Source organism: Carassius auratus, unplaced genomic scaffold (genome assembly GCF_003368295.1).
Source record: "Carassius auratus strain Wakin unplaced genomic scaffold, ASM336829v1 scaf_tig00004577, whole genome shotgun sequence".
Lineage (NCBI taxonomy): Eukaryota > Metazoa > Chordata > Actinopteri > Cypriniformes > Cyprinidae > Carassius > Carassius auratus.
The window spans coordinates 57857-82630 of record NW_020523606.1 but is presented as its reverse complement, the minus strand read 5'-3'; the positions used below and the strand labels follow the sequence as shown (position 1 = coordinate 82630).

Sequence of the window (24774 nt, the reverse complement as noted above, 5' to 3'; positions counted from 1 at the left end):
AAGCCATACTATGAAAAAATGCAAATTTCAACAGATATAAAAAAAATGCTAATTTAAAAATACATGTAGAATAATGTTTCTATTATAATATATATAAAAAAAAAATTCTTAACTCCGGTCTTTAGTATCACATGACCTTTGGGAAATCATTCACATATGCTGATTTGCTGCTCAAGAAACATTTATTATTACCAGTGTTGAAAACAGCTGTGCTGTTTAATATTTTGGTGATAATTACTCACTAATTACTGACCAATACTTTAACGGTACTCTATATTTACACTGAAACATTACCGTTTATGGCATCTCCCAATTGTTATTAATATGAAATATCATGGTGATAATACAGATTAGCTGCATTTATTAAAATAATATAAAACGGCCTATGTAAAAGTTATTTGATTCGTGGAAATCAAAGATGCAGAAAAATTGTCATCTTGTCATGTTACTTACCCTCATGTCATTTTTTTCCATGCCAAAATTTGTACTGAAAAAGTACTCTAAAGCACTAAAAATTGTCTATACGACTGATGTGCACATTCCAAGTCTTCTGAAGTCATACAATAGCCAATTTAGGCAATTTAGATCTCAATCTATCATCTCAAGCTACTATATAACTGAATGAGATTGGGAATACAGTTCAAGAGTCATCTGGTCTTTTAAAAGCACTTTTATGGTGCTTTTGTGTCCTTTCTGAAGTTTAAAAGTCAATTTTGGGACACGATGAGGGTGAGAGAAATGGCAGAATTAATGACAGAGTACATTTTTGGGTGAACTATTCTCTTAATAATTTGGTCAGCAGAGTGTGTTGTTTTAAGGAAGAGAGAGAATGAAAATCTAGAGAGCATGTACAGTAAAAGAGGATATCACAAAGAATGCTGCACAGAGACACGGTGAAAATAGCAAAGAAAGATGGCAAAAGGAGGAAACAGACGGTAGCTAGCTTTTCCTATCTGTGAATAATTCATTGGTGACGTTCCTCTGAGGCTCGGCCTCCAGGCGGCTCTTTCCCTCATTCAGAGCAGTGATGGGCTCCTCTCCCTTCCCTGATAGCACTCCAACCTGAATAAAGAGCTTGATTCTCCCCCGCTAAATTCAATAACACAGCCTTTGATCCCTCCGGAACCACAGCGCTGTTTCTGTCAGTTTCCATTGATGTGGCTTATGGCTCTCTCATTGCTAATGCAACAGCCTCGCCTCTCGGATTTAGAATTTAGGAAATTATGTATACACTGTGTACTTGAATGAGCGCAAATAGCTTGATTGTGCTTCTAGCGCGGTTTAGTCTGCTTGCGCTGACTTTTATCTTTCATTTTAATGCGTCACGTGAGCAGATCCATGAAGAGAACAGTAGATGGAGAGAGAGGCTAAAATAAGCTTCAAGGTGTTTGGTGTTACAAAACCTATTGTGCTGCCTACCTAGACAGTGCACTTGTTCTGGTGGTTATTTTTTATTTATTTATTGGCCAAATTGCCAGAATGCAAAGCTTGATTTATAAAAATTGTATCTAAGATGACAGATAAGGATCATTAAAAAGTATATAGACAAATTATAGCCAGTCCTTTATTTGCGGTGTATTCTGTGTGTTTGTTCGATTTCTAGTGTTAGCTTAGCAAGAAGACACTGTACCGTGCCATCTAGTGTATGAATTTGATAGTGTCATCTCAAGTGTCAAATTGAACACTTGACCCTTTTTTTAATCTATTTAGAATAATTAGCTGTTTTCCAGTAAAAATTGTGTGAATGTGACGTTGCATTCTTATCCACTATACATACTTGTACTACAAAATGATGCCTGATAACTGATAAATGGCCAGTTTTGTCAATACAATAAATAAATACACTACAATTAAAAAGTTTGTAAGATGTAAGGTCAGTAATATTTTTGATCAATTAATACTTTAATTCAGGAAGTATGCATTAAATTGTTCAAAAATTCAGCTCTGCATGACAGAAATAGTTACATTTTAAAACTATATTAACATGGGAAAGTTATTTAAATTCGAACAATATTTCACAATATTATTATTTTTAATGCAGTCTTGGTGAGCATAAGAAATAAAACCAACCTCAAACTTCTGAACAGTTGCATCAAAAAAAAAAAAAAAAATACAAATTTGGTTGTTTTAAATGCTACAAGTAAAATAATATCTTATCTTTACAGTACTATCACATTTTATTGGAATAGCATTCAAATGTTACAGACATCAGCTTTAAAGTAGTTGCTATAAATTGCTACTTCGCCAAGAAAATGCTGAGATCAGACAATAATTTGCACAAGTGTGTAAGTGTGCGTTTGTGTGTACGCACGGAGCCACACTATCCACTGCTTAAGGTGATGCCTAACGCTCCTCATATTGAGATATTTCAATCCCACCTACAGGCAGCAGGTCATCTGTACTTTTTCAAGTGCTCTACATGTCCCAATTGACTTCTCAAGCACACACACACACAAACACACATAAGGCATGTGCATTCATGCACAAACAGTCATGGTCCACTTCATCACGCTTGCGATGTTACCTAACAGGGTTTTCATATCAACCAGTATTATATCATGCAGAATAAAGAGGCACTTTCGCTAAGTTTCCTCTGAACAGATGTCTCCATTGTGTCGTTATGATGTTGATACTGGTGAAGGCGCTATATGACTCCCTTGTTTGTTATTTGGTCTTTGTGCTGGCCGTTTCAATCACCGCTGTATGTGTAATGGAACGGAGCAGATGGAGTCATCAAACCACTGCTGCCACTGTAGAAGGGCCAGAGAATATGTAAGGTCCCTTGGGACAGGAAGGAAGGAGACTTGTAATGTGCCTGATTTAAGCAACCATAACAAATCCTCCAGCAGTCAGCTGCACCTCATCCTGACGCGCGTGTTGAATGTCAACAGCTATCAGATGCTTGCCATTGTTTGAGAACCACCTAAGCCGGGACTCCGGGGGGGTTTGCAAATGAAGCACACACTGTGGCAATGAAAATGTGCCTCATTATTTACCTGCCATCGTTAGGCTTTATTCAAATATCGTGCATATATCTGTATCGCATGTAGGGATATGCTAAAACATTTTCAATAATTCACTATTTCTGTGATCAGCCTTAAGGAAGTCTTGTATAATTAAGATTTTAAGAGTTTAAGTTCACCTAACCACCCAACCACACACATATCTCGGGAATTTGAGAGAAGACATGTTCACGAGTCAAAAAATAAAACAAAATAAACACACATACAAATGAATACACACCCACCCAACCACACTTGATTAAACTGCTAGTTTTAAATAAGATACAGGTTGAGTAGTGCATCTAAATGAAAGATTTCAGTCAATTTTATACATACAGTAACATGTAAATGTGTGTGTGTGTGTGTGTAAAAATCTGTTTTTAATAAAAAAACATTCACTAGTTCTACACTGAAGTAAATGCATTGTATTGTAACTTATATATATAGATAGAGATGTATATTGATATATAATACATTTAGATGAATTAGTCAGCCTTAGTAATTGACTAGTCACTTGTTGGACACCTGGTTAACCATCATGACCTGTCCACCCCCCCCCCAAAAAAAAATCCTGTCTTCAGCATCACCGCCAATAACCATGAAGCTAAAATATGTACTCTCTAATATTTAATATAAATAATACATAAATAATTTGACAGACTACAATGCTTGCATAATAAGTGAAGGTAGGTACTCCTGTCTGGCAGAGGCAAAGGTGACCGAAAGCATGTGGATTTGCATCCAGCATAATGAGTATTTCAGCTGCACTCACTGGCGGAATCATGATGGCAAAAACCCCTCATAATTGCTTTTGTAGCAGGGAGCCTCATGACCCGTCATTTGATTGTCCATTATGGTTGTATTTTCCTGCACATTAAGTCAAATTGAATAAAAGGTGTCCAGGTCTGTGGTGGTGGGGTGGGGGGAGTTAAATCCCGAAGGCCGCACTGGGCAGTAATAGCTCTATCACAGACACACAGCAAGGCCACGTGAAGAGCATAATGAGCATCAGGCACATGGATGAGATGCACAGTGGGTTCACGGCCTAGCTGAATGGACAGAGGTAAAGAGGAGTGTAGTGGGGCCGGGGGCTGGGATGCAGCCTCGATGGAGCCCAATCATTGTGGATGAAACTGAGATGCACCACTACCCAGCATTCCCTTCTATAGATTAGATATTTTCAGTCTGAATTCTCCCGGCGCTTCTCTACACATTGGGCTGGAACAGCTCAAACATTTTGAATGAATGCATTATTAAGAGAAGTCTACATGGAAACCTCATTCTTTAAAGTGAACCAATCCAGTGCAAGAATCACAGACCACAATGCCAGTTATTGCAAAAATATGTTTCATTTGGGATTCGGTTTTGTGTAGATTTGAGTCCATCTGTTGTGTCTTTATTGTTGTTTGTCCCTCTCACCATTGTGTTGCAGAAGCTCCCAACTGCACTGGAGTTCTAATCTATGTGGAAGCATTATATATATATATATATATATATATATATATATATATATATATATATATATATATATATATAATATATATTATATATATAATATATATTATATATACTGTATATAATGCCCATTATACGTCCCATTAAAACGTCCCATTATATTAATGTCTTTATCAAATTAAAGTGATTTTATATAGAAAGCCATATTAAATGGGTTTATTAAATAATAGCATTATGTAACATTTATGTAAAAATTAAACATACTTATTCTGACCAGTACTTGTTAAAATATATCAAATAAAAGATTATCATACTAAATTTTATCGTATGTTAAATGATTCAAATCTAGCTCTCAAATGGGTAAAACTTAGTGGTTTGTCTTATGTAATTCATGGTAAAAATGTATGGTAGTCATTATTTTTTGCTCAGAATAAAATTAAGACAGCAGGACACATTCAGAATATACATGGTAGGGTTATTTGTTGTGAACCTCACAATTGAAATTTTAAGACCAGTACTACCTGGTGTGTGATAGCAAAGAAGACTTTACTTTTGGGATACACTGAGATGTTCTCAAGGATGAACTCAACCTTCAGTCTCCACATTCTGGTTATATAGCCTTCTCAAAATGTGGTGCCGGACCGGTGGGGTTTCATCAGAGCAGTCCTCCACATACAGTACAACTCACATTCAATTCTGGCTCAGCACTCACTTCTCATGATCCATTCAGTTCCCAAAATATAAAGTCTATTGTGAATCTTCAGTTTCATTCAGAAATACGTCAATGTGGCAGCCGAAATTGTCTAATTTTCTGACTTTTCCATGCCTGCAGAGGCCTTGTGACTTGAGTTGGGACAAATTCTCCTCTGTCAGCTATTCAGACCATGACAAAGTATTGATTTTCTGCTCAGGTGATTTTAATTAGGCATTTTTAATTAGTTTGCCCATTGTTTGTCCTTCATTCTCCAGTTTAGGCATTGGCTAGGACTGTATCATTCATACAGCCGGCCCACAGTCTTCTGACATAGGCTGTCTCCAGTTGATAAGAGCACAATCAATGTCTGTGACACTCCCTGCAATTAGCTTCCCTAATTAACCATTTGGCCAAGGAAATAGTCACTGCAGGGGGCTGATTTCCGGGCTTGAGAGAAACCAGAGATGTTAATTCATGAGTTTCACCATTTACATTTCTAAACTGCCAAAAACATGTTCATTTTGTTGAATGGAAAAGCATTTATTATTATTTTCTTGTTGTTATAATGTATATATTGCCCTGAAATTAATGAACGTATTTCAGGAAGCCAGGAAATTACAAGCCATTACTGAATGAAGGTTATGATTCTTCTTTTTTGGTTTTGAATGTACTGTTGAGATTTGCTTGTATAATGCACAATTATCTGTGGTTTTAGAAACCTGTGCCTATCTGTTTCACACTACCAGAAGACAATGCAAGATGAGACTCACTGTGCTTATGCAGTAACGGCACTCTTGAGCATCTCCTGTCTGAACATGCAAGCCTCCATCACTATCAGTAACAATAAATAGCTCTTTCTGTGGAAACCTTAAGGGATGGGTGAGATAAGGAGCCACGTTAGCCGTTCTCATCTTGTACGCACCATTCAACCTGCATTTTCCCATAGAACTGGAGGGCTACATTTACGGTAATGTAAATTGGCTTTCAACTTGTGGATTTGCACAGCAAGGATAATATATACACATGCATATAAATACATATATATACATATATGTTAAAAACTGTTTTGCTGCACATTTTCATGCTGGGTTGCCATTGGATGTCCAATGTAAATTCTGCATCCTGAAGCAAAACCAGTTGATTTCCACTGATGTTATGTCAGCATCCAGTTTCACCAAACATTCCCATCACATATGCATACACACATATCATAGGCAGCCATCCGTAAACAGGAGGCCAAATGTCTAAAATTCAGAACTGATTGATTGCCTGTCTCCTCTATGACGTGAATGAAGGCAGGAGCATAAATAAGGGAGACGGGCAGACGTGAAGAGGCAGGCTGCTTGTGCTCCAAGGCCTGCGAACACTTCACACACACTCACGCAAGAGAAATGAATCTCATTTGCTGCAAAGAGCCTGATATTAATACCAAGGGGCACAGAAATATGCAGGGAAATGAGTTGTTTTAGCAGGGTGATCCTTTGAACGTGGCAAGGCTTTTTTTGTCTCTCTTAAAATAAGGAAATGTTTGAGTATTTTTAGGTCAAAGCATTTCCGCAGAGACCCGCGTTTCTAGTTTTATTAATTCCAATGGTATGGTCTTTTGGATTTTAATGATATGTTCTGTTACTTTTTAAGTGATTTTTTTTTATATACTTAATGAGAATGCATTAGGTTACTTGCATAGCGGAACGTGTTTGTTGTTGCCACATGAGAACAAGCAAATATGCAATTAAATTCAGAGCGTGTCTGTTGTGAATTAAGAAACACGGTAACATCTGAAGCACATCTTGAACTCTAAAGAGGGCCAATAATCAACATGTTTGAGGGCGAGGGGACTGTAAACATATTTAGACAAGGATTGAAGTTGCTTTTGCCATAAATCCCTTGTTTCATCACCAGTGATCTCATTATATTGTAGCTTAGCTAAGTGTCGGTCCACAAACAAGGTTTAGCACACTTATTAAACAAGAAATATCCTCACAAGATGAAAGCAGGCTGATTTTACCTTGTCTGACTTCTTATATATATCTTTCATTTGTACTGTGTTCATCTGAGCTCTTCTTTGACCTCTTGAGAACAAAATTGCCTGCAGTCTCTGATCAGTTGTTAATAAAGGAAGGTATTGCACATGCATTATAGCATGATTGTGCATAATCTATCCCTGACATCAATCTTTGCACTGGGCTTTTGTTTGTTTGTTTGTTTGTTTGATGAAAGCATAAAAAAAGCATGAAAAAAGAGACTCAACCGAGACGTGAAAAATTGGCTAGCCTGTCTTGAAGGCCGTCTGACCTTGCTTTGTGATTTTCAAGGCATCAGTGTGCATCAGCGGAGTTAAATTTAGTCATACTTGAGGCTGCGAGTCAGAATAAACAGAGGGTCTGCAGCAATACGGTGAATAGTTCACATTCTCTCATAGAAATGACTGAAATAACACAAGAGCTGTGCCAAGACAATCAAAAAAAGCCTCTTTCATACTGAAACAAATGGCATAGAAAGGTAAATATTGATCGCATTGTAGTTTTGGGCAGAGATGCAGTAAAATATGTTTGATATGCAGTACTGGTATTCTTACAAATATTCTCCATAGTCAAGTAAATTGTAAGTAGTGCTTGTGAAGGCAAACATCATTATTGTTGTTTCTTTCTATTTATCATAACCGCTACAAAAAAAGAAAAAGAAAATGGAATGGAAATGGAAAGGAGCGCAGGTTCTTGTGACAGCTTTTTAAATGAACTTCTTAAATGCGTGAGCCGTGACTGAACAGTCAAAGACTTGTCGAAATAGAACACAAAAACACCCTCCTGCAGAAAACAGGAGTCCCTTACAAGTCTTTACAGTCGTAAATCTAAGAAAACCTCTCAGTTCATGGTGAGTCTGTTGTCAGAGAACATCATATACCACACCATCCAAACCGGCTCGTCTGCTTCAGCAAGACAAAGTGCTGCCCTTAACAGCGTTTCATCTCTGCCATATCACTCTACACTGAAACCACAGTGACGCCCGACGAGAGCTGATAGTGTAGCCTGCCAATAGGGGGGCGGGTGCGTGTGGAGGATGTATCCAGCGTGCCAGAATCTCACCCTGCTGCATCCTCTCATTTGTGCAATGGATGCTTTTACTGGTGGAACAGAGTGACCCGAGAGCAGCTAGTCATTTATAATGCCCACATTGCATGTCTGGGGGCCTCAGAGGCAGAGGATGTGGGCAGAACTGTACGGGTGCGTGCTCACTGCCTGACCCCTATTTTCACAGAGACATGCAGTGATAGACTGCTTAGCATAGCCTGCTGGGCTGCGTCTGCTTCCATTTCAGTTCAAACAAAGGCTTCTTCTGTCTATATATGTATATATGTATGCATTTTTAAAAGTCATTTTATGTGAGAAGAATGGCTTGTGCTGTAAACTTGAAATTATTGCTGCTGTGCTTCCATCTATTGGCCATACATGGTAACTGTAGAGATATTGTTGTTGTCATGCTTAAAATGTTTAATTCTCTGTTTCAGGAGACTGCAGATTACACTAATGTCCAAGAGCTGAAGTATTTAGACATGGTTATAAGTGAGTCTCTCAGACTCTACCCACCTGCGTTCAGGTAGGACAGCTATTACTTATATATACAGTATTGTTCAAAATAATAGCAGTACAATGTGACTAACCTGAATAATCAAGGTTTTTAGTATATTTTTTATTGCTATGTGGCAAACAAGTTACCAGTAGGTTCAGTAGATTCTCAGAAAACAAACAAGACCCAGCATTCATGATATGCACGCTCTTAAGGCTGTGCAATTGGGCAATTAGTTGAAAGGGGTGTGTTCAAAAAAATAGCAGTGTCTACCTTTGACTGTACAAACTCAAAACTATTTTGTACAAACATTTTTTTTTTCTGGGATTTAGCAATCCTGTGAATCACTAAACTAATATTTAGTTGTATGACCACAGTTTTTTAAAACTGCTTGACATCTGTGTGGCATGGAGTCAACCAACTTGTGGCACCTCTCAGCTGTTATTCCACTCCATGATTCTTTAACAACATTCCACAATTCATTCACATTTCTTGGTTTTGGCATTTTTGATATCACCCCACAAGTTCTCAATTGGATTAAGGTCTGGAGATTGGGCTGGCCACTCCATAACATTAATTTTGTTGGTTTGGAACCAAGACTTTGCCCGTTTACTAGTGTGTTTTGGGTCATTGTCTTGTTGAAACAACCATTTCAAGGGCATGTCCTCTTCAGCATAGGGCAACATGACCTCTTCAAGTATTTTAACATATGCAAACTGATCCATGATCCCTGGTATGCGATAAATAGGCCCAACACCATAGTAGGAGAAACATGCCCATATCATGATGCTTGCACCTCCATGCTTCACTGTCTTCACTGTGTACTGTGGCTTGAATTCAGAGTTTGGGGGTCGTCTCACAAACTGCCTGTGGCCCTTGGACCCAAAAAGAACAATTTTACTCTCATCAGTCCACAAAATGTTCCTCCATTTCTCTTTAGGCCAGTTGATGTGTTCTTTGGCAAATTGTAACCTCTTCTGCACATGCCTTTTTTTTAACAGAGGGACTTTGCGGGGGATTCTTGAAAATAGATTAGCTTCACACAGACGTCTTCTAACTGTCACAGTACTTACAGGTAACTCCAGACTGTCTTTGATCATCCTGGAGGTGATCATTGGCTGAGCCTTTGCCATTCTGGTTATTCTTCTATCCATTTTGATGGTTGTCTTCCGTTTTCTTCCACGTCTCTCTGGTTTTGCTCTCCATTTTAAGGCATTGGAGATCATTTTAGCTGAACAGCCTATCATTTTTTGCACCTCTTTATAGGTTTTCCCCTCTCTAATCAACTTTTTAATCAAAGTACGCTGTTCTTCTGAACAATGTCTTGTACGACCCATTTTCCTCAGCTTTCAAATGCATGTTCAACAAGTGTTGGCTTCATCCTTAAATAGGGGCCACCTGATTCACACCTGTTTCTTCACAAAATTGATGACCTCAGTGATTGAATGCCACACTGCTATTTTTTTGAACACACCCCTTTCAACTAATTCAACTAATTGCCCAATTGCACAGCCTTAAGAGCATGCATATCATGAATGCTGGGTCTCATTTGTTTTCTGAGAATCTACTGAACCTACTGGTAACTTGTTTGCCACGTAGCAATAAAAAAATATACGAAAAACCTTGATTATTCTGGTTAGTCACATTGTACTGCTATTATTTTGAACAATACTGTATAACCTGTTCAATCACATCACACAAAACCACAAGAAAGCAAGAATATTACTATTAAGGCTCTTACATGTTTTTAGACTTCAATTACTTGAAAAGACATCTATAGGAAATAAACAAAAATGGTTTTGGGCATTACACTTTTTTTCCCCCCAGAGTGAATCTTGAATATCATGTGGGTTTTGTTTATTTGGTCACAGATTTGCACGAGACGTTGATCAAGACACTGTGGTGAACGGCCAGCTTTTGCCTAAAGGATCATCTCTGGAAATCGCTACAGGTTTCCTTCACACTGACCCAGAGCACTGGACCGAACCTGAGAAATTCATCCCGGAGAGGTGTTATTTTTGGGGAATAAATGATTACAGCAAGGATGCATTACATTGATAAGTAGAAAAGACATTTAAAATGTTATAGAAGATTTCGATTTCAAATACATTAACCAAGAATCCTGTATATACGTACATATCAATCAAAATATAAGACAGCCCAATTGTTTTCAACATTGATAATAATAAGAAATGACTGGAGTAAAGGCTGCTGAAAATTCAGCCACCAGGAATAATTACATTCAAAAATATCTTCAAATAGAAAAGTTCATATAAACTATTTCATAATGTTAGTTTTTGCTTTATTTTTTATCAAATAAATTAGCCTCATTAAACAATGTCATCAAAACCATTTTTTTTAGCTGTACACAAATCTTTCTGCATTTTATTTGCATGCCTCCCGTGTGATGTGCTCATAATGAACTCTGCATTTGTCTCAGGTTCACTCCAGAAGCCAAGGCCAGCCGGCACCCATTTGTGTATCTGCCGTTTGGAGCGGGGCCACGCAGCTGCGTGGGCATGAGATTGGCCCAGCTGGAGATTAAAATGGCTCTGCTTCACATATTTAGGAGGTTTAACATGATGGCCTGCGAGGACACTGAGGTTTGTTATCATTACACTGAAAAACTGCAGCTTTAGTATGCATGAAAACTCGGTTTTCCACAGATGTGGAGGTTTCCTGAGATACAAAACAAGTGGACAGTCTATTTTTTATGTCACACAGGTTCCTCTGGAGTTGAAGTCGCACACCACCCTTGGACCCAAGAATGGTATTTTGGTCAAAATCACCAAGAGGGAGAATTTTGAGGATGAATCCTGATGGAGTTTTAGTTGTTACTTGGGCAGTTTGATCTAATCCATTCTAATCATATTATTTAGAATGGATCGATTGCCTAAAATCTTAATTCTTATTCTGGAATCACCTGACAACTAAATAAAATGTATCTGTGCTACTCATTTAAATGAAACTGAATTCAACACTATTAATTTACAACTAAGGCACAGATGTACATATGAGAAAAGCATCACACATACGCACAAGTCCCTCAAATGTAAATGCAACTACAGTACATGGAAGAAAATCTGTTTGATGCAAGTGATTTGATAGCAGGAACTGGAATTGGACATGTCTTGCCTTTACTGCCAGTGACATATTTGAGCTCCTGATGATTATGCTGATTTTAAATAATTGATATTACATTAAGCTGCAATGAAGACCCAGAGTGATGTGATTTTTAAGAGTTGAGTGTACAGAGTATGATGCAAGTTGAATGTGATCGTTTAATCAGAGTATGAACTCCACAAACTGACATTTTCAAATAATTTGAAATCAAACGTATTACATAAATAGTTTTTCTGTCAGAATAGGTGTATTTATCTTCAGTTACACATTTCATTTGATATCAACATTTTAGACCCACACATCAAAGGAATGTACAAATGCTACGATTTTGGGAGCTTCTACCTAGAGATCTGGTTAACAGAACTACTCTCTTAGAGCTTGTCTTGGTAAATAAAACCAAGTTACTGTACTGTAGACTTCTCACTTCTCAGTTTAACCACAAGAGGTCACAGTAACTAGAGAATCTGTTACTACTCTATGTAGTCCGTGACAAACACCCGCTTCTGATCTTCAACTGATTTCCTTCTACATGTTCTGCTTCCTCTTGCCTGTGTCTTAATCTGTGATTTTGTTTTCAGTATTAAATGCTGCAAATCATTCCTAGTTGTGTCAAACCCTATTGTTTATAGCTATGCTGTACTTTGCATATCAGCATTTTCCCAAAGGTCCAGGAATTTGATTGGTGGAAACATAAAGCAAAGCTTCAGTCGAATACTAACTCAGAGGCGGATATATTTAAAGGGACAGTTCAACCAGAAATGAACTTTTGTTATTATATAGTTAGCCCAAACACAAAAGGTGGATGTCTTTATGCATAATAGAAGCGGTCCATACAAGTTCTCTGAAGCCATATTGTAACTTTGTGTGACTAAACGACCGACCAATATTTAAGTTGTAGACATCCACCCTAGTTTTTCTTAGCACATTCATGAGAGAAATAGCATTTTTTTAATTTGCTGATCCAATAACATTTAAAAAAAATATATATATATAAAAACAAAAATTGTTTATTTATAAACAAAATTGTCACTGACTCAGTCCAACCACACCTGTCTATACTTTTTTTTTTATTACAACAATGAAAGTAATAATAACAGTATCGGTACTTCCATCCACCTCATTCAACATTAACATAAATCAAATATGAATTACATAAAAATCTAAATATAATGGCTATGAGTAATGGTTAGTAATTGTCAACTAAATCATTTTCTTGTGCTTTAAAATCTAGTGCAATTAAACTGAATGATATTTTGATTAATAGTAAGTCGGAACTTTTATCTATACAAATGATTAGGAGTAACATAAAACCTCTGTCTTTTGTTATTGTTGTTTTTTTTCAGTGCCATAGCCAACAAGGAAATAGAATCATCTACATAAAATCCTATTATTTTGCATTTAACAGTTTTACATTTTTCACTGCACAGTGCAGTCTGCCATAGAGGATTTATTAGTGAAATCAATTATGATAAAACACCATTACTAATTATGTAATTCCCTACAATCTTTTACTTGAAACATGCCCAAGAGTTGTAGGTTATATTCAGTGATGTTAACATAAATCGTCTGTGCAACAGTTTGAGATTGGGAAGTATTTCATAAGTATTTTAAGATAGATGAGAAGACCTCTGAAATATATTTCGAAAAAGTATTTCGATACTATACAAATTAAGAGTATTCAATGATGTACTCGGGATAGACCTGGAACTTCTCAAACACAACAAAAATGGCCGGGTTAGCCTCATTATCAACACAGCTGTCATAAAAGCCTTGGCTTGTGGGTTTCTGTGGAGGACGGACTAACGAATTGTTACCCCTTGTGAAGTTTCCGACCAGCACCAGTGCCACAAACATCTTCTTGGTCTTGCCGTTCCTGGATTTTGCATATCTGTCAGAGTATGAAGAATCTCTGGCAAAATAGCTGCCTGTAAACATAAAAAAAGTCCAATATTTGAGAAAGCATTCAATAATAACTCTTTCATTGTAGACTACATGACAAGGTAAAGAACTGTTATATGAATATGTAAATACTATAGTACAAAAATGTTAATACCTTTCCCATAAAGTGTCCCATGGCTTCCACACATCCTCCAGTCAAAGTTTTGCTCACAAATTGCTGCTATGAGAGACTCGTCTGTACCGTGGAAAAGGTAACGCTGGTCAAATGCACTCCCTCCATTTCTCTTATTCATCTGTTCCTTTTGCCTAGGAAAAAAACATGGTATAATGGATTAATCAGATCAATTTATATTAAACAATGCAATATTTTAAGCATTGTTTTTTATATAATGTAACATAATTAAATAGAATAAATAATATTTAATATTAATACATTCATATGAATTATACATAATACATAACAAAGAATAGCTATATTGTTCTGACTTCATATGTACACTAAAATAGCTCAGAACTAGATAAGCTCTTGTATCTTTTGTTTGATGATCAAAAAGAGATGATGCATACAGCTACAGTATAGCTGAAGTACTGCATGTAATGGCTTTGTGCAAATGAACTTTCTTCCAGTAAAGTTGGTGTTTGTCTAGTAGTGAAATGTGAAAAAACGTACCACTGAAAGACCTTCCAGAGAGAAAGATTCTGCACTCTTTCAATGCTGCGAATGACACTTTTGGGCAGTGTTCTACTAAACATTGCACCCACCCTTTGGTATTCCTTCGAAGTGCTTTGCAGAGGAACAATCTGAGGAAACAAACTGGTTTCATTTCAGAAATTTTGTATTGGTATGTAACATGACTGTTGGTACCCGATGCTTTTCAACAAATGTAAAAACTTTAGAACTTGGAAGTATTCATCTTCATCTATAACCCTAAGTATAGTACAGAATTGATTTCCAAAGTGATTAAAAACCATTTGACCTCTTTGTACTTTGTGATTGGACTGTGTACCTTGTAGGTGAAGTTATCAAGAGCTCCTTTGTCCCAGTAAGGTGGAACTTCCACAGAAGAAGATGCTGAGCTGTCTGGAGACTCACTTCTAAATAAAACACAATACACTGAAGTGCACTTAACAACAGACCAATCATGTGTAATAAGTGTGCATGTAATGGACAAATGCTATGGTATATCATACCCCTTGATTTTGCTCTTGACATCTTGAGCAGAAACAAAACGTGGTCTCCTCCTAACGTCTCTTTCAGTTTTGTGCTTGAGATTTCTCTGACACATCTCTGAAAATGAATTACCATAATCCTTTTTTGTTAATTGTTTGTTGTTGTTGTTTTTTACATTTTTAGTTTAGTTTTCCAAAAGCAACATTTCTCGTGTCCATTTAAGGTTTCCATTTATTATACTTTATTTCAATAAAGGGAAAAAATGGTTAACAGGAGCTAACATCACTGGTAAGTACCTTTAAATTTGAGGATGTATTGATGGTTCTGTGAAGTAAATGAAATTTCCTTTTCACTGTCAGCCAGGTAATGTTTCTCAAGATCTTCTGAAGTGACTGATGCCACAAGTTTAGGATCTTCCTGAAAGATTCAACAAAAACTGTTGTGAAATGTAAACATCATGTTAAATGTAACATCACAGATGGACTCAGGTTTTAGAATCGCATTATTTTAGAGCTATTGTGATGCAATGTGCCACTGACCCCTTTGCCATACTCTGTCCAACCTCCCTTGTCATTCCTCCAGTACCAGATCCATTCAGTGGTCAGAATGAAGTGAGGGGGTTTAGTAACAGAAGATGCTGTGGACAGCCGACGCACATCTGACACTCCACAAGTCATTGACATGAAGTCCACAACCTGATGCCCTGTGCTGCTCTCATTAATACTGCGATATGGAGGTGAGGGGGGAAAAAAAAAAGTGTTAAAAAAAGACAAGACAAACCACAATGCATTTACTGGCCACTTCAGATACACATGCCAATGCAAATATTTATTTGAGCACTAAATGTTTTTTCCACAATAATAAAAGTTATATAAAAATACAAATTAAAAAAGTTCCAAATCATGTACACTCATGTCACATAGTTAAAGCATTTTAATTTACATTAACTAATTTTGTCTCAGTAACCTTCCCTCTTATTGGACACTTGCTATCACAGAACAGATCAATCATGCTTGAGAGTGCATTTCTGCAGTGGCATGTGTAACTTTAATTTTGTGATGGAACAATAGATTTGCAATACGAAGGTTATTTGAAAACCCATTAAAATACCAGTAAATAAACATATACAATCTATTTATACCACAAAACGTTAGCTGGACTGCAGTACGCCTTCTCAACCTCCTCTTCATTCGGCAAGTCACTCCATGTAATCCCATCCTTCTGTAATATCTGCCATTTATAGGGCAGATGGTGGTGAAAACGGACGCACTTGTCTAGAGGAACACAAATAATGAGATGTTACAAAAAAAAAAAAAAACACAAACTCTTGACTTCAAGAGTTTCTCAACCACTTTTATTTCTGATAACATTTATTTCAAGCCACAAAAAGGTTTTATTATGGTTTTAGTTCACTTTTATCATGCTGGCCGGTGGTCTACATGAACAAAGTGCTTGAAAATGGCTTGAAACTGAGGTCACCTGATGTACCGTATTTCAAAGCACTGATGTATTTCCCGTATTTTAAGCACAAAATAGCCTATAATTATATTATATTTATTTATAGACTATAAAACAAATTGCGCTCACAAAATAGTCTAATGATTTTTTAAGAATACTACATACATGTATTTTCAATAATGAATCAGGACAAGGTTAAGGAAATGTGCTTATTCAGTGACATCACCTTTGAAACTACATCCAGTGCGTATGAAAAAGAGACAGATTTCATTCTGATCCGATTCACTGACGGAGCCACTGGATTTGTGTCTGGTGCGTCCTTTCACTTCAGGTAGAGCTACTGTTCAGATTGAAAACAATGAAAATACACATGGATGAGAAAAAAAGACAATCAAAGCGGTAATCTAATGCTCTTTTGTTCAAAATAATTAATGCTAAATTACAAAAACACAATCAGTGTCTCTTTTTCTTTCATTCACCTGTCTCTTTCTTCTTGAAAACTGAAGAAGCAATCAGTAACTTGCTCTTGTAAAGCCTGAGCAGTTTTCGCATGTTTTCTGAACTGAGCCCTCGAGTATTCAGGATTTTCAGAGCATGTGCATTGAAGCTGTGAGTCCTTTTGCAAGCTGCTCCAAATTTACAGTCATCCTGCAGGAAGTGCAGGCAGAGGTGTAGGTTGCCACAGGATGTCTTATATTTACAGCTGCCATATTCCCCTTTTCCCTTGTTGTAGTGGAAGCACACCTAGACAGTAAACACATCACAAAAAAATCAAGAGTCACACACTGTATAATGAAAAAAAAAATACATAACACATTATTAGAAGATTATCATGTTAAAAGAATAGTTCACCCAAAAATGCTTTGCTGAAAATTTGCTCACTCTCAGGCCATTCATCGAAACAGATTTGGAGAAATTTAGCATTACATCACTTGCATATCAATGTATCCCCTGCACTGAATGGGTGCCGTCAGAATGAGAGTCCAAAGAGCTGATTTAAAAAAAAAAACCATCACAATAATGGAATCCTGCTGATTACTTGTGGATTATTGTGATGTTTTTATCAGCTGTTTGGAACCTCATTCTGACGGCACCCATTCACTGCAGAGCATCCATTAGTGAGCAAGAGATACATTTTCTTCAAATCTGTTCTGAAGAAACAACAAATTCATCTACATCCTGGAAGGGTGAGAACATTTTCATGAAATTTCATTTTGGAGATGACTATTTCTTTAAAAAATTTAAATAATCAACACGGGATGCAGATATGGAAAACAGATAAAAAGCCTGAGCAGCTTCTGCAATCAATCCTTCTTATGCAGTGAGAAATTCCCATGTAAGTGAAAAGTTAATGTTTATACAATCTAGATATTTTAAAGTCAACTTCAAATACCTTGCAGAGCCTAACATAACTTTCAAAGAGTCATTAAATGAATTATGAGATAACTAGTAAAGCTGTTTAACAGATGTTGACCTCTGGAAGTAATGAGGGGTCGTTTTGAAGCAGAAGTTGAAACAACTCTCCACTCGCCAGGCCATGAAGGTCATGCTTCTTCAGGAGGTCAGAATTATGTGCTGATGTCAAGTCATGGGAATTTTTGCATTTTGTCCTAAGAATGACAAATAATGAAAATTAAACACATTTATATTAGGTGAAATTGTAAAGAAACATAGAAATATCCATATAAGCATCAAATGTAGTGTATTTATATACTTGTGTGTAATTTTGTCTAATTAAGCAAAAATTGTGTTTAACACTGTAATGTGTAAATATTATTCATTATTAACCAAATATATTTAGTTTGTACCCTGTATTACAATTATTGCTGGCACCTATTCTGACTTTACTAGTTCTTAAACTAAATATTAGTACTTTTTTATGAGACAAGCATTAATACTGGTAACATTTCTCATAATACTAGGTGCTATTGCCTTTTTACTCATTATACTGTATATAATAACTAATCAAATGGCTACTAGTAAGGTTTTAAATTTAACTAGAAGACTAAAATGTTACTAGTAATTCCCTAAGTACTAGTATCTGTTCAATTTGTACTAAGGAAACTGGAATACATCCCAATAACCGAATTACTACTAAATGAATGACTTAGTGTATTTTAGGCCTACTAGTGGTGAAACTGAAACAGTTACCAGCAACAACTGTAATAGATCCGAGATGTAATACTAGAATTCAGTGACTAAATGTGCAATGTCAGAAATAACAATGGTAGTAAATTAAAGCTACCAGTCGCAAATGAATCACTCACTAGTAAATAAACAGGGCCTAGTACTAACACAACACAAAGCTAGAACCTTTTAAGGAATAAATGTCGAAAAACGCTTCCTTGAAAACGACAATCTTCCATATTATCTAACAAGTGACTTTAAGATGGAACTCAAGTTTACTTACCCAAATCTGCAATTTCCACAAACAAAGTATCTGCACAGGTGTAGGTCTTCACATCCGGGGCATTTGTCATGTTTACTCAGCCGGAGTGAGGTTTTGGCTAAGATCAGGCTGTCAGCATCAGGCTTAGAGCTTCTGGGATTCGAGTCTTCATCTTGAACGATAACAAACCTCTGGTGATCATCGAGCACCTGAGACAAAACCTGATCCGCCACCGTGAAACTCTGCCGTAAACTCCTCTCGACTTGACCATAGTCCGAACAGCCCTCGTGTTTGCAGATAAAGTGAAATATGTGTCTAGAAACGACATACATCTTCGTAGATTCCGTCAACAACACTGGTTTTCACCACTTCTTGGGTTTGGCCGATGTTTTGAAGCATTTAAACGGAAACGAAAGCGAAACTGATACTGCTTTGTCTCCCTCTGCTGCGTGAAACTAGTTGTCACCAGCTATATATTGACACATTTAAGGGGGTGTAGTGATGGTCAGGAGAGGACAGAGGAATCATCGGAGGTGGTAGAAAAAGCACCAGGTCCAGTCAGGGTCATTCTGGAATGAAATCTCATTACTTATTTTTAGCTCCCTTAATAATTTAATTGACATAAAATTTTAAATGGTCATGGTCATGGTCATTTTTGATCCTATCCTCTTGGACAATGGTGCAAAAAACTTAACATTTCATATCCACAAATTCAAAATGACAGCCTAATTTTTCCTTAGGTTGGTAATGAGGTAAAGTATTTCCTTTTTTTACATTGCAAAGAAACAGAAAAAAAGGTTAAAAAACAACAACAACAAAAAACATTGTTTTAACTAAAAAAACCAGTATCATAATACCCTTGTCATTGTCACTTGATATCGATGTATTGATAGAGCTTGGTAATTAACAACAATAACAATGATAAAATAAAACAAAATGAAATTTCAGATATGTTTTTAGTGTGAGATGACAACATAAAAAGTGTGTTTGCGAGCAGAATCTTATAAATTATTGATTAAATGTGGAAGATTTGCTGACAGTTGAGCTGTGATTTATAACGTCAGGTCAGTTTGAACTGGGAAATGGTATGATGTAACTTCAACAACACATCATGTTTTTCAAAATGCTCTTATGCTTCTTCCCCATTAGTTATGACAATCGGGAAACGATCAAGCCTAGAATGCGAAATCATTAAGCTGCCGTCTTTTTTATTATTTTATTTTACAGTTCAAGCTAAAGAGAAAGCATCACATTGTGAAGACTTCATGTCATCACATACAGTCTTACCATTATGAGACCAACACTGTCTGAGGAGGAGACGCAAGCCAACACCTCCGTGAACTGACCAAGCTGTGTTCTTTATTAGAAAGATGGAGCAGTCCTCCAAGAGCTCTACAACTTGTTAGGATGTTACATGCCAAATATACAGTCTCACATAAAAGTGCAATGTCACAATGGATCTTTAGAATTTGATCATTCTTACAACTTAATAAACAGAACAACATTAGAAATAACTTATTTACCGCAATCCCTAGCAACTCGGTATAGTGGATCTGAAATGAGAACGCCACAGCACAGAGGACGTTTGGATGAAGTTCCCCTAAAACAGTTTTTAAAGGCACTTTCACAAGTACACTGTACATGGACACTGATATAACAGCAAATAGGTACAGAGATTCTGCTACTGTGTGTAGTTTTGCAGGGAGAACATTTCTAAAGGCTTGCCTAATATACACTCTTAAAAATTAAAATAAAATAAAAACACTATTACAAATCGTTTGTAATATTGTTCAGTATAAATCGGTAATCAAAAGGCTTTAGTATGTTAAAAACAGGCATTGCTTATATTTTTCTTAAAGTTGGTACAGTTTATCCCCTTGGTTTGGCAATGGACATCATCCAAACACATTTCATAGCATATTCTACTTAAATATGAGTAAACCATTGTATAATCATCAGTGAACACAGTACGATTACACACACACACACACAATTGTCAAACTGTCATAATAATGTGAATGTCAATGCACAGATAACATCAGATTGATATACTATATATGAAATCCCAAATCTTTAATTTTGGAGTGCAAATACATAGGAGTGACTGTGATGACTCACAGTCATAACTCTTTGTCTTTGGGTACCTCGCGTGACTGCCTTAATTTGGGTGTGGTGCTGTGCTGTATGTGGTATTATTACAAAGGGTTAATGGGCCTCTAGCACACATAAGAAACAGCACTATCCCACGATAGCACTGCAGTAACAGTCTCCGAGTCCATGGCTATTGGCATCATTCCCTTGCTCGGTGAACCAACAAGAAATATTGCCTCAAAGGTTTTTAGTTAAGTACTTGCATAAGAAAACTAAAAGGATTATCATTCATGCTTATAGGACAGAACCAAGCTGAGCGTTTTAGACAGCTAAGCTGACAAGGAAAAGATTCTCGTTGCCTATACGCATCAATCTCTAAGTAGCACTTAAAGAATTTCACTTTTTTTTTTTGGCAGCTAGACTTGACTATTCACAGATTACATCTAATTAAGCAGATAGATACTACAAAAATATTGTTTTAGAGTGAGCAGATGGTTCCTGGGAGATATTAATGAACAAAGATTTAAAAAAAAAAAGTTTAGTGGATGTACATTTATATACACATTATATATTTCTATCTTTCTAAATAAGAAATCAAGTGAAGAGAAAAAAAAACAAAACTAGGAAAATGTTTCTTCAATGTCAACGGATGTGGTTTACACAATCTCCCTGGGCATATATTCAAATATTACTATCAAAAATATAATATTCAAAGTAAAGCCTTGCTGACACAACTTAGAATCGCTCATAACATGACATCGACAGCCAATCAAGACGGGCAGAAGATGTGACATCACATGCCCTTATATGGCAGTGTGTTTCCAACCTCAACATTCATTTCAAAGAGTCCTGCCTAGAAAACACTCTGAGATGTAAAGACACATTTCCCACAGTCCTTAAGCTGTAAACAGAGAAACCCAAGACCCTGCTTGGTTTCTGTATTATTCACATTTAGCAGTTTTTCTAGTGGATGTAAACTACTGATATACATAGAGTCACCCTTAACAAGCTGTAGTGATTTGTTGCTTTCTTTAATATTGTCACAACTCCTTAATCTATACACACAGCGTAATGTGGGGGAAAAAAGCAAGGTGTCGGAAAAGCATGCAAACAGTTTTGTGATACGAATCAACTGCTTTCCTTTAGTTGCAGGTGTCTAGATTACCTAAAAATGTTTGTCTGAACTCTCTAAAATAGTAAACACCTGTTTAACTAACTCTATTCTTCCTCAAAACCATGCTTAATGACTGATGTTATTCTAGTTTATTAATAATCCCTATAATAGTGTTGGAATTGTATACACACTATGTTCAAAACTACAGTCACCTCATTAACCACAGTAAGGGATTTCTAGTATCATTAGTTATCTATATCTGCTTTAGTCCACTCTCTAAAGTGAATGAAATGTTGCAAAATAAAGAACCACACGTCACCATGTTCATTGGCGTTAAATTCCACTATAAATCTGGCTCTGACAGCAGTGGTCCTAATCTTATATACTTCTTTGTCCCTGAACGTTTCGTCCACAGTGAATCACATGGTGCAGGATTTGTCCAGGGGATCCTGTGGAGGGGCAGCCGGATGCTGTGCTGCTCCTGTTTTGGGTATCGCCACCACAGGTTTGGGCCGCAGGACGGGAGGCTTAAGCTGCACCCCCATGCGCGGGGCCACGGCGGGCTTGAAGGTGCTCATGGTATCGCTGGAGGAGCTGGTGCTGCGGCGCATGGGCGGCTCCGTGACGGCGGGACGCAGCAGGAGGCCGTGGAGTTGGCTCAGGGACTCGGTGGAGCTGGCCGGGGTGGGTGCGTTCTTCATCGGCTCCAGGGTGTCCAGCACCACGTCAGGGGCGTGTTTAGCAGAACTCTGCCGTTCCAGCTCCTTCAGCTCATTTAGAGCAGTGTTCATCGTCTCCTCTATGTCCTACAAGAAAGAGAGTGTGTATATTAATAAACATCAGACATATGCAATACAAGCAGACAACATGATGAATTATGACTAGTGAGATAAAATATGTGAAAATGAAATTGTTAGTGTTAAATAAAGCTGATGTATACATGAAACAATACAGGACACAAGTATTAAAGAGACACTGGAAATGTTGTTGTGAAACCTGTGAGGAGTTTTAAAAGTAGTGGACACTACTTAGTATGTGACATCAAGTCTTTTGGGGGCTAGAATTTGGACTCAATAGAACCATTTTTTTCAGAACAATTTTTAACATGAAAATAGGGCTTATTCATGAAACACAAGCAGAATGAATTTATGTGAATTATTTGAAAACTAGGGGGGCCCACCAGGGGGCCTCAGGAAACTTTGCCATTTCAAATTTTGGAACGGGTACAAATTGTTCTTTTTAATTTGACCACTTCAAAAATATATTTTTATATAACAACCAGATTTTGCAAAGTCTTGGAAAACATGTAATCATAAAAACATGATTTATATATTTAATATAAATAAAAATTGCTCTCTGTGAGCTAAAATACTTTTCAAAATCCCAATTTAGTAAACATGAATGACTGAAAAGGTCATGCTAATTCACTAAGGAGGCCTCTGCAAATTTAAAAAAAAATATCAAAAGCAGCTGAACATTTTTAAAACTGAGGGGAAAAAATGCAATTTTTAAGAACCAAGGTTCTCAAGGTCTAGCATGATTTCTAATAATAATAATAATTTTAAAAGTCACAGACAATATCTATAAATCAACATAAACATTAAAAAAAATTAATGTGCAGAAAATGGCCTTTTGTGAGCAATGCTTTTTATTTAAATCCTTATCTAATCATTGCAAATGACTGGAAAATCATATACTACATTTATTTGTCAAAAAGAGTGAGAATTCTTGAGAACATTCTATATAAGAAACATCCCAAAATACATTGTGGTTACTTATTTGAAATCAAAATAAAGCAAGGAAATATATTAGCCTAATCAGCCTGCTTTCAGACACTGCCTTTGATATTATGGGGACTTAAAGTCAAAAAGGATTACAAGAACTGGCTTATAAACAGTTTTTGAGTGATTTACACATTCTCTTTGCTCGTGCTTCATAAATGAGGCTTTGTGTGTGAGTGTGTGTTGCAGATACGCATTAGTCATTCGTAGCAGGAGGCAGTAACTGACTATGTTACAGGGCCGGGCCTGCTGCGCATGGTGTGAGGGGCGTCGTCGCTCGCCTCCCGCTGACCTGTGCGATGCTCTCTGGATCCAGGCTCTTGCCGTGAGGCTCGGAGAAGCTTGTGTACTGGCCTGAAGACGTGGACCTGCGGATGGGAGGGCTCTCCATATTTTTTACGGACTCGTGCCGGCTGATGTTGGTCAGGCTGCCGTGGCCGGTCCGTCTGCATCTCTCAGGACTATCCAAGGGCATGTGTCCTCTTCCTCTCAGCAGGTCCCGAGGACTGTAGTGGCCCATCGCTGGGGATCCCAGATCTGGGTTGCCGTGACTGCTATGATTGAAGTGGTGGCCCTGGGAGGGGTGGACCAAACAGTGGGAGGAGTCAGTGGGGCGGGCTGGAGGCCTGCGGGTCGGAGGGTCACCTCTCTTCCTGTGCCTGCTAAATAAAGGAAAGGGAAATATGACAGGTTAAAGTGTGTCATGAATCTAATTCCATGCCAATAACAGCTTTTGTGAGAGGTTTGGAGACCCCTGAGAATGCTGTTAGTTTCATGTTAAGTGGTTGACATGGTTCAGAAACAGTACTGGTCATCACATGCTGCATTTGGCAATATCAAGTGTGCGCTAAGCTTCAGTGTTCAGGCTTAATTACTGTATAATCAGAGTATCTTCAGAGTATCTATGGCAAGACTTACACTACATATTCATGACAAGAGGCCTGAAAGGAAACAGCTTAGCAAGAGTCATAATAATGTATTATGACTGTGCATATCACAGTGTTACCTAAAAGAGGTTCCTCTGAGAGAT

The 24774-nt window shown here is 37.2% G+C and overlaps 3 protein-coding genes across 5 annotated transcripts in view; 1 reads left to right on the top strand and 2 right to left on the bottom strand.

The window, feature by feature from the left end:
- The window catches only part of LOC113070573 (thromboxane-A synthase-like), a gene marked incomplete at its 5' end in the record, with an annotated part of 30201 nt that extends 17761 nt beyond the window's left edge, over positions 1–12440 (top strand). Inside the window, 4 exons of the mRNA XM_026243972.1 lie at positions 8660–8748; positions 10590–10727; positions 11159–11321; positions 11443–12440. Of these exons, the coding sequence (XP_026099757.1) occupies positions 8660–8748; positions 10590–10727; positions 11159–11321; positions 11443–11538 (486 nt within the window). The remainder of the gene's footprint in view (positions 1–8659; positions 8749–10589; positions 10728–11158; positions 11322–11442) is intronic.
- A 457-nt stretch (positions 12441–12897) lies between these two features.
- On the bottom strand, positions 12898–19195 carry LOC113070576 (poly [ADP-ribose] polymerase 12-like). The gene is made up of 13 exons (XM_026243976.1): positions 18780–19195; positions 17844–17979; positions 16849–17113; positions 16596–16709; positions 16053–16185; positions 15451–15634; positions 15208–15328; positions 14932–15028; positions 14748–14835; positions 14411–14541; positions 13895–14046; positions 13043–13766; positions 12898–13001 (listed from the first exon to the last, which is right to left on the bottom strand). The coding sequence occupies exons 1-12, from the start codon at positions 19088–19090 to the stop codon at positions 13510–13512; spliced, it is 1989 nt and encodes a 662-aa protein (XP_026099761.1). The 5' UTR covers positions 19091–19195; the 3' UTR covers positions 12898–13001; positions 13043–13509.
- Positions 19196–20095: 900 nt separating this feature from the next.
- The window catches only part of LOC113070574 (SLIT-ROBO Rho GTPase-activating protein 1-like), a 57094-nt gene continuing 52415 nt past the window's right edge, over positions 20096–24774 (bottom strand). For 2 of the 3 annotated variants that reach the window (XM_026243973.1, XM_026243974.1), the window contains exons 20-21: positions 24037–24406; positions 20096–22769 (exon numbers count right to left, since the gene is read on the bottom strand). In XM_026243973.1, coding sequence (XP_026099758.1) covers positions 22383–22769; positions 24037–24406 — 757 coding nt within the window. In that variant the 3' untranslated portion in view covers positions 20096–22382. Of the gene's footprint in view, positions 22770–23972; positions 24407–24774 lie in introns of all 3 variants that reach the window. The other variant, XM_026243975.1, reaches the window with a different exon arrangement.